General features: G+C 37.9%; 1 protein-coding gene across 4 annotated transcripts in view; it reads right to left on the bottom strand.

Annotated features, from left to right (window-relative positions):
* Window positions 1-771: 771 nt before the first annotated feature.
* tpd52 (tumor protein D52) overlaps window positions 772-15,468 on the bottom strand; it is a 35,719-nt gene continuing 21,022 nt past the window's right edge. The window contains exons 1-7 of one of the 4 annotated variants that reach the window (XM_062980238.1): window positions 14,066-14,419; window positions 10,577-10,692; window positions 10,027-10,175; window positions 9,068-9,169; window positions 4,260-4,301; window positions 3,402-3,450; window positions 772-2,205 (exon numbers count right to left, since the gene is read on the bottom strand). In XM_062980238.1, coding sequence (XP_062836308.1) covers window positions 2,089-2,205; window positions 3,402-3,450; window positions 4,260-4,301; window positions 9,068-9,169; window positions 10,027-10,175; window positions 10,577-10,692; window positions 14,066-14,225 — 735 coding nt within the window. In that variant the 5' untranslated portion in view covers window positions 14,226-14,419 and the 3' untranslated portion in view covers window positions 772-2,088. Of the gene's footprint in view, window positions 2,206-3,401; window positions 3,451-4,259; window positions 4,302-9,067; window positions 9,170-10,026; window positions 10,176-10,576; window positions 10,693-14,065; window positions 14,420-15,468 lie in introns of those variants that run through there. The other 3 variants (XM_008108463.3, XM_062980239.1, XM_008108464.3) reach the window with 3 other exon arrangements.

Genomic DNA, 15,468 nt, shown 5'->3' with positions numbered 1-15,468 from the left:
GTTGGGGAGTCCATTACCCTCTAGATCGGTGGTTCTCAACCTGTGGGTCCCCAGATGTTTTGGCCTTCAACTCCCAGAAATCCTAACAGCTGGTAAACTGGCTGGGATTCCTGGGAGTTGTAGCCCAAAACACCTGGGGACCCACAGGTTGAGAACCACTGCTCCAGATGAATGGACTACAAGAGCCATTGTGGTGTAACTTATTGGGAAGGGAACTTGTGTAATCCAAGTTGTATGCATCCAAGTTGTATTGTATTGAAATTCAGTGAGTGATCGGGGACACTTCAATCTTTCTTAGCTCCGTTCATACAACAGAGGCTTTGAACTAAATATAATATAAATGGGATGTCTATTCTATCTTTATTTATAAAATAGGAGGAAGCTGATCCAACGCTTTAGCTATTAAGATATATCCCTTTCTTACCTGTTGTAAGATGGGCAAACTATCGCTCTGGGGCAAAAGGTGAACTTTGTGACAATGCAGTCCTTTTTAACCATGTCCCTAAACAGGTCATAACCATTCAACTATTTTACTTTAGTGTACAATACAGATGCTTTGTTCAGGTATAAATGCATGAACAGGCTGTGTAATAGTCACATTAACTCCAATTTATACAATAACATCCAAATAATCTCAACTATTGAGGTCAAAGTCCTGCCCACTTACCTAGTTCCACTCCTTCCTCAAGCAAAAATGTATAGGACCAAGCTTTATGAAAAACTGCAATCTTTGAGCCTTAACCATGTTTGAACATACAACTCAATCTAGGCTTTTATGTTTCAGAATACCATGATTTTATTTTTTACATGTTATCAAGTATTTGGGACTAAATCTGAAATGCTACAAACAGCTGTCAAACACAGCATACATTTCTTTACAGACATGATTTGTGGTAATTTTGGTGCAGTTAGAAAGATAAAGCCTAAGTCACAATACACCCTTCAAGAATTTAATTAATTAATTCACTCTTAGTGACTAAAATGGCATAACTGTCTGCCAGGTATAACATTTCAATGTGCCAGAAAGATATTTAATGCAGGCACATAGCATATAAAGGAAGAATGCATTCAACTTCTAGAAAATCAAGTGTTCTTACAGGATCAGCAGCAGGTTTTAATTAAAAAACATTCTGAAACAGAAAGCTGATCTATTTCCAGGCTTCAGCGTGGGGTTTCCATCTTAAAGGGATCTTACTGTCCTGCACAGAAGCAACAGCATTGCTAGTAACATGTATTTCAAATGATTTTAAAGAGGGCATGTTATAGAAATAGCTTGGTCCATGATTATTCCTTTTCATCTCCAAAGAGGGATTGAAAGATTTAATCCATTTATTATTTTTATCCATGTGATGCTTCTAAAACACTCCCATTTGAAATATTAGACTTTTAGCCTATATATTTTACATTAATTATCTGCTTCATACCTTGATGAGAACATTTTATTCCTGCAAAATCAAATACACAATACAAAGAAACCCACTACAATATTCAAGAGAAAACTACATCTCTTCATAGTTGGAACGGTCAGAAGAAAATTCTTTGGAGAACTTCAGTAAGTAATGAATATTAAAGAAAAATCAAAAGATTTCAGTGTCCACCCACAACAATACATGTGTGCTCATATTTCTCATAATCAAGGCCAACTAATATTCTGCAGTGAACATTCTTTCAAGAACATCAACTACAGTTGTTATGTTAATCACTCAATGAAGCCCCTTCAAGTTTTTGCAGTGAAGCAAATAAGGAAAGACATGACACAAAGCAATTACTATTCAACACAGCATCCAACATGTATAGTGATGAATCTCCCACTGATACTTTTGCAATGCAACACCATAGTGATTACTTTCAGACCAGAAGTAAATCTTATAAATACTCAAAATGCATACAAATTCCCATCCCACAGATAACATAGGCAAGAGTGGATTCAAAAAAATGCTCCCAATCTACAGAAATGGTTTCTATTAAATAGCTCTTAAAGCTAAGTGCTAATTAGAAGGGCATCTTGGAAGAGTCAACAGCAGAGGTGTTGTGCTTCAGCATTTGCCTGCAGCATCTGGCAGTGAGCAGCACAAGGAGGCAGGGACATCATTGGGTCTCCTCTTCCAACTGCTTCGCAGGAGCTTCTGTGGAAGTGGCATTGGCAGCAGAGTTCAAGACGTCTCCAAAGTCTCCCCCAGCAGATTTGTTTCCACCAACCTTATACTAAAGAGAAGTGGAGAAATGTCAAGTTAGGTTGCCCTTTCAAAAAATTAAACTGCAAATACAGACAAATATATTTGCAGGGGTTAGAGATGCAAATACATCTACAAAAGTGAGGAAAAAGTAAATTAAAAATATATTTGAAACTAAAGATCTCAGATCTGCACACAGTATAACAATCATCTTTATTCTTATTGTTATTCCACCTTTTTATCAAGGTAGCTAATAATGACATGACACAATACAATAGATCAATGGTTCCCAACTTTTTGAACTTCAACTCCCAGAAATCCCAGCCAGTTTACCAGCTGTTAGGACTTGTGGGAACCGAAGTCCAAAACACCTGGAGAACCAAAGTTTGAGAACCAGTGCAAAAGAAGTTAAAAAATAAGGCAAATCCCTATACATGTTAAAAACCAATTAAACATTTGTGTCATACAATCATAGAGTTGGAAGAGACCTTGTGGGCCATCCAGTCCAACCCCCTACCAAGAAGCAGAAAAATCGCATTCAATGCACCCTTGACAGATGGCCATCCAGACTCTGCTTAAAAGCCTCCAAAGAAGGTGCCTTCACCACACTCCACGACAAAGAGTTCCACTGCTGAACAGCTCTCACAGTGAGGATATTTTTTTTCTAATGTTCAGGTGGAATCTCTTCCTGTAGTTTGAAGCCACTGTTCCGCGCCCTAGTCTCCAGGGCAGCAGAAAACAAGCTTGCCCCTCCTCCCTATGTCGTAAGTGTTATAAGTATAAAAGTTAAAATGCAATAAAAATACAATTCAAATTACTTTTTATTGTAAAATTACAATAAAATCAAGTTGCTAATTTAAAAAATAAAGAAAAATAACTGAAACACACTACAAACATATGAAACAATTTTAAGGATTAAAAGAAGACAATTTAAAAACAGTTTACTATTCATATTGTTTAACTGTGTCTGCAGCAGAAGGAGCAAAGGTGAGCACTTGGGCAAGAGGAAATCAAAGGAAGCAGCACACATTTCACAAATACTTAGATAAAAGCTTCTATTGCACCAATTTCATTTGACTTCCCCTAAGATTCAACCAGGCATTTGCTTCACTGTGTTGCACACATGTATGATATAATCAATGTACGCCATAATAATTAAAGTGTTCAGGAAATTACAGCAAATGTTCTTGGGGCTCTTTAGAAATCAATTTTGTAGATAAGATTTACCTTTAGGTTTTCGACTTTTTCTTCAAATGATTTGAAAGTTGGTGAATTTCTAGTGGGAAAGAGATAACAGTTTTCAAGCTAGAAATCTGTATATGACAACAGAACAATCAAAGAAAAATGCCACAGAGAAAAGGACTTATAAAATGCAATCTATGATGCTGCACAACTTTAGCACCCTATCTTTAATATTCTAATTAAACATAGTGCTAATGGTTGGTACTCAATGGTATAAACTCACCGGTGCAAAGCTCTTATTGTTTTTCATTTTTGCGTAAGTATCAAATCAAGATTCAACTTGTACCAACTATTTACAGTTCATCATTACTTCACTAGCTCAGGGGTAATAACAATGACATATTCTGCAGTGGAATATCACTACTTCTTGTATGTTTTCTGTTACGCAGTAATTGGATATAATCCACTGTATTCACAGTAATCCCCAAAAATTCTGCCATTGTACATTAATTCCTTCCCCATTCCCTGGTTAATCCCTTTCAGTAGAAGACCATTGCAATACCACTTTAAGGTACATACAAGCATCCAATTTAAAAACAACTTATAGTTAATAATAAGGGTTAAGACAACAGGAAGTGAGAGAAATCTACTCCTAGGAAAGGAAATTCACTCCTAAAAGAATTGTCATGGGGGAAAAGTGTCTTCACTGAAGCTTTCTCGCCAGTCCTTATTTCCACAACAAGCCACATTTTTCAAAATACATTTATCACAGGGACAGAAAGTGAGGCGAAACCTTCTGAACAGGGGCGCAAACAACAAAACGAACACCACAGGGGTGTTAACCTTTTTTTAAAAAAAACTTTATGATATTTTTGATGTACTAGCAAACTATACATACATTACCTCATAGCAGGCATGCTAATTGAATGCTGTAGACAACGTATACTAAAATGGCAGCATTAAAAGAAAGGAGAATCAGATTATAAAACAGTGAAGAGTATGTTCCTGGCTAAGTATGTATTTCAGTACACTAGAACACTTTCAACAGCAACATATCAGAACACATTCCCAATGCATGCAAGGACGGCATGTTTCTTTATCACCATGCAGCTAAAAGGAAAACAACACAGCACCACAACAGTCTTGTTTTAAGAACCATACAGTTTGTGCTCAGCAGTAACTAGTCGGATTTAATCCAATGTGACACAGATTGTCTATTATTTAGCTTGTACCCAACGTTTACACAAAGTGTTGCCCCCCCCCACACACACACACACACATTTTGATCTGCAACTCCCATCAGTACTAGCCAGAACAACCTCCAGTGAAGAAAAATGTTGGGAGCTGCAGTCCAACAACATCTAGACAGCTGGATTGGGCCCATTTCATCTTTAAGTTAGTATGCTGAAAAATTTCTTGTGGGAAAAAATACTTTCAGAAGGGGGGACATTTTTAGAAAAAATGGAAAATGCATTTTCAGTATTCCCTATAGATTAGGGCTTCTTAATCATTTCCACTTGTGATCCCTTTTGGTCTGAGAAATGTTTACATGACCCTGGGTATATAGGTATATACAGGGCCGTAGCCAGAAAAAAATTTCGGGAGGGGTTTTGAAAATTTCAGGGGGGGGGGGGGGTTGAACCCCTAGCACACACCTCTCCCTGCTACAAACCTGTCAATATCTGCTTGAAATAGTGCCTGGAGGGACTCTTAATGTTTTGCGTCTCATAGACTTAGCATGGGGATTTGGTTAACCAGTTAAAATTCATGAACCAGGTTTTTTTTTTATAACCTGAAAAATTTCAGGGGGGGGGGGGTTGAACCCCTAAAACCGCCCCCTCGCTACAGGCCTGGGTATATAAAACATGTATAAAAATCAAACATTAACAGATTTTTTAAAATCTGCATTTGCAAGGCTTGCTTAACAGGCTGATTCTCCTTTTCATGAAGTACAGTTGAAGCATTTTTTAAATGTTTTAAGTTTTTGTTTATCAAGAAACAAGATCCCATAAGTGTAAACTCTTTAGTTTTGTCAATTTATTAAGATCAGGAAGAAAACAATGAAAATAGAATACGGCATACACATTTGGAAAAGAGAGAAAATAATTTTGAATCCTACAGTTCTACATATGTCAAGTAGATATAAAACACTCATTCAAACGGAGCCCCCGGTGGCACAATGGGTTAAACACTTGTGTCAGAAGAACTGCTGACCGGTTCGAATCCAGGGAGAGTGGGTGAGCTCCCTCTGTCAGCTCCAGTTCCCCATACAGGGACATGAATAAGCCTCCCACAGGATGATAAAACATCAAACATCCAGGCATCCCCTGGGCAATTCTCTCACAGCAGAAGTGACTTGCAGTTTTTCAAGTCACTCCTGACACGGAAAAAAAAAGCTCATTCCCATAATAAGAACTGTGAAAACTAAACCAAGATCCAGAATTACAGTGATCTTGTACTATAGATAGTTTCACAAAAAAGTCTTTCTGTTATACAGTTTTTAGAAATAATTTTGGGTGAATAAATACATGAACACTTTATTTTTTATGTTTCATTCATTATAAAAATAATTTCTCCTATTTTTCCTGGAAAACTTTCCTAATCCTTCTAGGATTTTTTTCACAAGCCTTTCCATATCTCTACTTCAGATTGGCCTCCATTAACTTTTCTACAAAGTGCTCCTCTTTTTTGAGAACAGATCAACACACGGCAATCTTTCTGATCATTTTCTCAAGTGCCAATTTGCGAAGTATAAAATGGAGCAGGGGGATTGTCCTCAAGAGAACCAGATGTGCACGGGCAAGCTCTACATTAGAACTGCACAGATTTCCAAGATCCTAATGCTTCTTTCTCAACAACACACAGTATCGAATGCAAGGTCTATGATCTATTAACGGGCTGAGGATTTTATATGCCATTAGATGCTGCTCAGTTCTGATCTAAATCCAGTGTTGCTTTTAAGGAAATATATTATTCCAGCTATGGCCAGCAAACTAATTTTTTTAAAGATAGTTGCTCGCTGTAAGGAATTGCTGCTATATAAAAGCTTTCTATCTCAAAGAAAAAATGTTTTCACATCTCTAAACAGTCCTTTTTGGCAAAAATATTCCTACAAGTAGCTCAGCCAATTCATTTCAGCTTTTGCACTTTCAAAGCACTTTTCTGGTCTGGTCTTTATGACACTAGTTCCTGAGTTTTGATACCCAAATATTTTTAATCCTTCCAAGACAGATAGCAGCCCCTTTGAATGTTGGGTATGGAGAACCAGATGCCCACTTCAATATCCTGGTCATGGTTCCACTGAAATCTTCAGTGGATGTGACAACCATGTGATGTGCCCTTTTCAGATAGCCCCCCTAAATTTACTTTAGTTTCATTTCAATTAAGAGAAAAAGACTGCTTGCACATCTCACTTGCAATAGGATAAAAGGTACAAATAAAATAAAGTTTCAGTATAAACATAGAAGTATTTCCATAGTAACTGCAGAGAGCTCATATGCATAATACTTTGGAGAGAATATTATGCAATAAAAACAAGAATTTTCTTTTAATGAAAACAGGGTGCCCTTTAATTCCAAGTTATCATCAGGAGGCTAATTTCCAGGTGCTACAAACAGCAATCAATAATCTTATGTAATTCTGCATGAAAGGATAGGCAGCAGAATATCCTCATGAAAGTCTGCTAATACTGTGTTTCCCCAAAAAATAAGACACTGTCTTATATTTATTTTTCCTCAAGAAGACACACTATGGTTATTTTCAGGGGATGTCTTATTGCTATATCCATGGCCAGTACTCAAGCGTTCAGATGGCATGATGGCCAGATGCCTCCCTCCATCCGAAGGAGTCTGCTGCTCCTGCAAGGGAGGGAATGCTGTAGCACCCAAGCCCTGCAACAACAAGAGGCGGCCCAGCAAGTACCGCTCCAGCATCCTCCTCCGAAAGCAAGAGACCCGGGGAGTGCTGGAGAGGAGCCCTACAGCTGCTGGAGAAGGATGTCCGGGCAGGTCCCGCCCCCTTCACCTTCTTGCAGCATTTCCCCTTACCAGGGCTTGCCACTTCTCCCTCCGTTTGGGAGACTTTGGAGGGCCTTGTGCCCTTCCCTTGCTTTGGCAGGGAGGAAGGCATACTGGTGTGAGCTGGTAAGTCAGCTACGACTGTGGCAGAGGGAAGGGACAGCTGCCTTCTTTACAGCTCTACGCCGATACGCTGCATACTCATGCCTATCACTATATCTTATTTTCAGGGTATGGCTTATTGCACAAATGCTTAGAAATCCTGCCATGGCTTATTTTATGGGTATGTCTTATTTTCAGGAAAACACGGTAATATAGTTTTGTTAAAAACCGTGGGCCTTGCTATTATTATTCAGAGCAACAGCTTCATCTCAGCGTCCAAAGCAAAGCTGTAAATAACATTGCAAAGATAATTATTCATTTTTAGAAAATACTATACTTGCAGAGAATATAAATCAGAGTACAGTTCAGATAACCCTCTCTTAGTCAAGATGCCCAGTGACTTGTAACCCGATCTTTGGGGTTCCCCAACACCCCAGAAAAGTCTCACTAACAAGAATCATCCCAGCAGCTTGGGAGGTCTTTGATTCTACTACTAGTCCAATCATCTGTTTCAAAAGCCACTTGAGAAACAATCTGAGAAGGGAGCCAATTTTCACAAAAAACAAGTGTATTTTCTTCACTTCTATAGTCTAGGGCAGGCTTGCACAACTTGGCAGTGGTCAAGGGACAATTTTTTTTAAGCTTCTGTTGGTTACTGCTCCTCACTCTTTCCATGCCTAAAGAAGATTGGCTGCTACTCATAATGTGACCACTAGTTTAGTGTGAAGGAGCTGGGCTCCCACTGTGCTAGCTGGCCCTTCACTTGCCTGCTTTCCATGGGCTGCAGGCCATATTTGGTCCACAGGCTGTATGTTGTGCCAGGCCTGATCTAGGGATTCATGTTGCTAAAAATGTTGATTTCAGGCAGCTTCTCTATGAGCAATAGGGGGAAGCAAAACACTCATCTTTATGTGGGTTGCTATTCCTAGCTCTACTCAAAAAGTATTATCTCCTGCCTGTTTACATTATTCAGATTAAGGTGCTCTTCTGGGAGCCAATTCAGACCAAACCCTGAGGCAGGAAGAAGTGCTGCTTTGTGAGGTATTACTAGAGATCAACAGAAAGATGGATATATAGACAAATAAATAGATAAAACAATGCACCAGGAAAAAGGTGACATGTGCATTTTTTGCCTCAGGCACCTAAGAGTCTTTAAATGCAGTGAATCAGAGCATGAATATTGTTTTCAAGTCACATCAAGATGATGCAAGCTTCAGTGCGATCACTGCTATTCAGACAGTAGCCTGGAATCTAAATCAGTGTAAATGACATTTTGCCCTCCATAACGTTATTAGTAGACAATCACCAAAGTACCTTGAACATCCTTCCTGAAGTACAATTCTGCACTGATTAAAAGGACATCTTACAGGCTAGATATAATTTTCACACTCATTTCATTTATCAATGCTCAGAACCAAATAGCCAGGGCTAATGGTACTGAATCAAAGTAAGTTCTCATTTAATAAAATCAAAGGGTAAATCCAAGCAATAACCCATGAGGACCTTGTATCACCAATGAGGTTAACTATGTTAGATAGGGTAGTATTAAAGTTCAGTACATTGTAAAGAGGAAGGGAAAAATTAGAGACATACTTCACATCTTCTAGTTTCTTTGTTATTACAGAGCCAACCGTTGAGAAAGCAGCAGAAGCTTTCTGGCCAGCCTGAGACAATGTTTCTGTTGTCTTCTTATACCTAGATTAAAAACAAAAACAGTTGTTGTTACTGTTATTATTACCTATTCCACACAATTGTTATGGAAAACCTGTTATCAAGTAACCATATTTCTGTAATTGATTTATTCAGAAAGTTCTTGAAAATGCAAAAGGGGGGTTATATTTATGATGTCAAAATATGCTGTTACATATAATTTTTAAATGCATAATGTTAAATTAGGCCAATTTTTCCCCCAATTTAGTGACTTCCAGGATTTTCGCTGGACTCTAACTCCAACCCCAGCCAGGGCAGCCCAGAGTGAAAAAATATTGGGTTCGTAGACCCAGACATCTGAAGTACACCACACATGGAAGAAGCAATGTATTAGACACTCCCAGATGTTGTCAACTCCAGACACAGTAGGCTGCCTATATCTGAGAAAATGGCAGGTCCAACCCACCCTGGGCTTTGATTATTGGTACCTTCAAAACGGTAACAATCAGTTCACACAAACAACAGAATAACATATAAATGTTTTCTAGATGTACCACTCTACTTAGCCTATATGGGGGAACGCATATGGGCTGACATGTTTTAACACTCTTCCATCATGGAAAAGCTATCCACTTATAAAAAGAGAAAAGCTACTTGAAGAAAGGTGGTCCCATTGAAACAGCCTTCCCCTGTAGAAGTAGGCTTCTTTATGTACTATCCCTGGAGGTCAGCCCACTGTAAATCAGGAGAACGGAAGTATAGCTCATGGGCAGAATGTGCCCACACCCAAGCTGTTTATCTGCCCCCATCCCAGCCGCCAACCACTGACTGTTGTTCACCTTACTGCAGACACAAGCATACATGTGATTTGTGACAACAATAAAATGAAAAGAAAAACATACGCATTTGTTGATGTTACATCTTGCCACCCTTTGGAAAGATTCTGCCTCAGCTCCTGCAATGAACTGATTCCCAGTTTCCTCTTAATTTCAGCTAGATGTTTTTCTTTAGCAGCTAACACCTGTGACAAAGTTTGGATTTCTTCTTCTACCTAAAAGACAGAACACACAAAAAAGCAATTAATATATTGTCACTGTGATCCTATACTATACAAATGGCTGGTGAAGAGTCCATTGCACAAGTGGCTTGATACTTTTCATGCTTACAAATTATCATGTAGCATCAAAGCAGCACAGGCTATTTTAGGCCCTTTGAGAGTATCTTGATTCCAAAAACACTGCTTGCACCAGAATGTAACACATATATTGGAGGAGGAGGATTGTAGTCGAAACCATATTTGGAGTATTTTGGAGACAAGCTTACTGTCTGGCTAGATATAAAGCGGAAAAGGCAACATCTCTTGAATCCAAAACATACACTGATGATGTGGGACCACACACAGAGGCCCTTTGATACACACAGAAAACATGCCCATTTCAAACTGTAGTTTACCTTAGAAAGCTCTCTTCTTAGCTCTTCCTGTTCTTCTTCCGATAAGGCTTCTGGAACATTCACTGTAGCTGCAGCATCTTCTCCAACTTCTGGAATAGCTTCATTTTTCAGCAAACCTTTGAAAAAGAATTTGAATTTATAATTGGGATTAAATGATTTAAGACAACATCGTAAGGTTTATTATTATTCTTAAATTAATAAAACATTAGACTTTATTTAAGGTATGTATGTGTTTCAACCCAGCCTGCTAGATTCCCTGAAGCAATGTACAATTGATAAAATATTTTTTAAAATACAATACATAGAGGAAAACATTTTAAATAAACAAAAACACTTATTAAAATAATTTAAAACTTAGAAAACAGCCAGAGAAATTTCAGGGACCAAAAACTATGTGGAACAGCAAGACGTGCAGTCAGCTTTTTTTCCCCAGGGTGCTGCAACTGAAAAACCCTATCAGATTTACACATCAACCCAGTTTTACAGGATGTTGGGACACATAACAAAGCTTCTGATGAGGACCTCAAATTGTAGGCAGATTCATATAAAAGGAAGTGGTTTTTAAAATATCCTGGTCCCATGCCATTTAGAGCTTTCTAAGTCAAAACCAGCACTTTGAACTGAGCTCAGTAGCAAACCGGAACCCAGTAAAGTTCTTCTAAGATTTAAGTTACAGGGTTTTTAACACAGTAGGGCAGACTACCTGTATGAGAATAGGACTCTAGAATTTCTGCTGGGGTTGGGCAACCCAGTTTTAGAGTATTTTTGTTACATATATGATCAACTTCAGCACTTCACAAGAGTAAAACACACTTTGAGACTTTACAATTATACATAAAAACTACAGATGCACAAGAGGTTAGACTAGCTCAAATGATTTGCAATGCTTGTTACAGTAATCACAAGTAGTACAGTAGAGTCTCAATTATCCAACATAAACGGGCCGGCAGAACATTGGATAAGCGAATATGTTGGATAATAAGTAGGGATTAAGGAAAAGCCTATTAAACATCAAATTAGGTTATGATTTTACAAATTAAGCACCAAAACATCATGTTAGACAACAAATTTGATAGAAAACGTAGTTCAATACACAGCAATGCTATGTAGTAATTACTGTATTTACGAATTTAGCACCAAAATATCACGATGTATTAAAAACATTGACTACAAAAATGCGTTAGATAATCCAGAACGTTGGAAAAGTGAGACTCTACTGTAGTAAAAAAAAAGGCAAAGTATCAGAAGTCTTCCACAAAAATGCTTCAAATACGTACAGCAGGATTAAAATATGGTGGGTTTCTATAGCCAGACATATTTTAATTTTGCCACTGATTCACTTAAAACCAAGGTCAGCACATGACATCCACAGACTCTTCAAAACTCTTCTAGCTGGCCTGCAGAATATCACAGCCAAGAGAATTGATGAATAGTACTGAAACCCACTTAAACATCCTTGGAAAAGAAGAAAATCTTGTCTTCTTCATCCAGTTACAAGTAAAAAAAAATCATCTATAAAGTTACTAAAGCAATCATAGGCACATTACCAAGTAGAAAGTCAAACTGAAAACTGATAATCAAAAGTCTGGAATTGTGATACCTTCTTGTGGTGGAAAGATTGCATTTACATTTGCATGCCATTTTCTTTTAATCGCATATATTTACATATATTTTATACCTATTTCTTTTCCTCAAATGTTCAGATTTTGTACACAATCTGAGCCTAGAACTATGTCCAAACATTCAGAGAAACAGAGGATATGCATGACTATGCTGTGGTCCCCACGCTTTCCAAGACGTGCAGATCAATTTACTTTACATTAAACGTATATCAAATAAAGTTATTCAATATTCCTATTTCTATACTGTGTAGAAAACACAGTTCACAGTATCTTGTTGCAATCATTAAAAGAATCCATGTAAAAGAAATTATTACTCCCATGTTGCAGACTGGAAGGCAGACATGAAGAAAGGAAAGGCAGAAGAACACCCAAGGTTAGCTCAGCTCATGGCAAAAGTGAAAGTCAAAACCTGAAGCAAAAGGTTCACAGCTAAAGCTTAGCTGCTACTTAATGCTATAGCTTTAGATAGGTTGGCTACCAGGATTCCGAAACAAGAGCAGGAATCAGTTAGACCGAACTGTTCGTGAACTCTTGGAAATGATATTTTATCCTAAGATCTGAGCATCAAATTTGAGCAAGCCCTGAATCATGATCCAGAAGAACTATATACATACAGTACATGGTTTTGAATGACCAGGGATCTTAATTCAAGTTTTCTGAGTAACAGTCTCTGATACCTCTTGCCATATTTCTTGACTTTCTATTTTTGTTTTAAGATTTTTAAAAGATCTTGTGCATTCAAAACACTACCCATCAGACCACTTTTTCTAAGATTAAAGATTTAATTTCCTCAAATATTCATATTTCGTACACAATGTGAGCCTAGAACTATGTCCAAACATTCATAGAAACAGGACATGCCACCCCCGCCTGCTCCTATTGTCAGGCAGATATCTACACACACCCTTCCTTACACTTATCAGATATACAGGTAAAAACCTACTATATTAAACAAATCAGTAATTTTATCACTGTCATATATGAGTATTAGCAGTACTGAAAGGTACAACATGCAATATGTTGGGGGGGACGGGGGGACGGGTTATCAACCACACATTTTAATTCTGGAGGGACACAACCCTTCCAACAAGGCCATATTTTCAGTAGAGAAGCCTTATGATCTGATCATGCATGAAAAATGAAAAAACCTCTGTATCAACGTACTCAATAACTTGATAAAATATGGCCCGAATGTAGAAGACAGTATCACCTTGCCTGCAGGATCATTCTTTGATTTTCATGATTTAGATCCTGTAAATTCTATAAAAGCTAACAAACAGTGAAACCACTCTCATCCCAACTGACATCAAACAAGGTGGACAGCAAAGCACCTGGTGCTTTGTTATATAGCCACCTGTGTTCGTTTTATTACATATTTTTCAACTTTGTGGTAGGCAACCTTCTGGCTTCCAAATGCTATTTAAAATCAGTGTTATGCACTTGCTATATGTGTATGTGTTAATGCATTCAATAAAACAACTGAACAGCACTGTTCATAAGAGCATATGTACAGACATTCTGTAACAAATCAAATACAGATATAAATATGTATGCATTTAACTATAATAAACTACGTAAGTTTCAGTTACTTCTTTGGGGACAATAGTTACTCTATTTCCTCCTCAATTATATCTTTTGTGTAAAATATGTCATATCCATTAAGTGCCCCCATTTCGACTGCTTTGGTTCCTGTGATTCATCTCTGCACACATTACTTCACATCTGAAGTTAGTTTTCATATATCAAGGTGAACCATAATCTACCCTCACACTACTACTTTTCTTAAAAAACTGTACATATCAAAACATACTATAAACTAGTTTCCAAAAAGCAAACAATAGACATAGAAACAAATTAAGAGCATTACCTGAATTCTTCAGTATTGGAGAATCAGGTGGAGAGAAAGTCATGCTGGGGAACAGGTACAGATAGTTCCTATTGATTCCAGAATCAAAATTAAAAGGAGATTTGTAATCCTCATATAGGTCCGTATCTAGCCAGTCTGCCACAGAAATCTCAGAATGCATGACCACTCATAGCTGCCCTGCAGCCGGTGAAGCACTCATCCTTTGCACAAGACATTCAACTTGCTAAATTCAATCCATCAGTTTTTAAATGCTAGGCACTCACATTGTGCCATTATTTCCACTCAAGGTCTGAGGGTAAGGATTTTGAGATACCAATTTATTAAAATGCCTGCTGAGATATTCACTGAAGTCGTTCATGAAATAGACAGTCAGTTTCACGTCTTCTCCATATAACAAGAGATCTCTGCATAACAAGGCATGTCTAGCACACTGAGTGCCAAGCATCCAGGAAAGCGTCAACATTTGCAGGATTATACCAAGAGTTCCCCGTCATTTTTTAAAGTGTCAGCTGACAGCAGTTGCATCAGGATATCCTTAATCTTCTAGGACACAAAAGGATTACTAGCCATAATCTATCCTATAAGCCATCTGTGTAGGACTTTATGCCTGATTAATGGAATAGATTTTTCCCTCTCCAAAATGTAGTTTTCCATCCCTGTTTGTCTCTCAGCAGAGTTATAACTGTTTCACATGAAGTAGCAACACATGTTTATTGCTGCATATTATCAGGAAAGTGCTGTAACCATTCCCCTGTCTGTATAAAAACATGGGATAATGTTTGGGTTGCCTTTTAAAACGTGTGCAATTTTGCTTGGTCAGTCTACAACAATCTCTTTCCTTTTCTTATTCACACCATTGTGGATTCCACAACTTTGTGTGAGACAAAATCCTAACCTCTAATCACATGAAGCTGCTTACACATGTGCTTTATTAACCTCATCCAGTTCTGCTACAGTGAGCACTAGAGAGCATGTGGCTCCTTATTAGTCAGGGAAGTAGAACAGAAGTAAACATGAAGGAATTACAGTTTGTTCCATTAATAGGTCAGTAAGAAGGAAACAGGAAGAAGAAAATAAGCATAAATGCTTAGAGAAGAAACTAAGCATGTGTCTCTGTCACCACACTTAACAGGCAGTGGAAAGGAAAGGGCCAGGAAACATGTGAGTTCGGCATGGCAGGCAGACATTAGCTGCACTGATCGGAGTAAAACAGAATGACAGTGCAGAACTCTGAAGCAAGACACATTCACCAGTTTGGATCTTAAAGTTTTGAGTTGTACTGTGCTTGGAGGAGATAATCAAGTTCACAAATCTCCTTTGAATTTTGGTACTGGAAAAAGAACAAGTCCACTTGCAATAAACTGACTCGAACTTAAATTTATATTCATCTATCAAGGAGTCAA

This window comes from Anolis carolinensis, chromosome 4 (assembly GCF_035594765.1).
Source record: "Anolis carolinensis isolate JA03-04 chromosome 4, rAnoCar3.1.pri, whole genome shotgun sequence".
NCBI classification, from domain to species: domain Eukaryota; kingdom Metazoa; phylum Chordata; class Lepidosauria; order Squamata; family Dactyloidae; genus Anolis; species Anolis carolinensis.
This window is presented reverse-complemented; position numbering and strand designations above follow the sequence as displayed.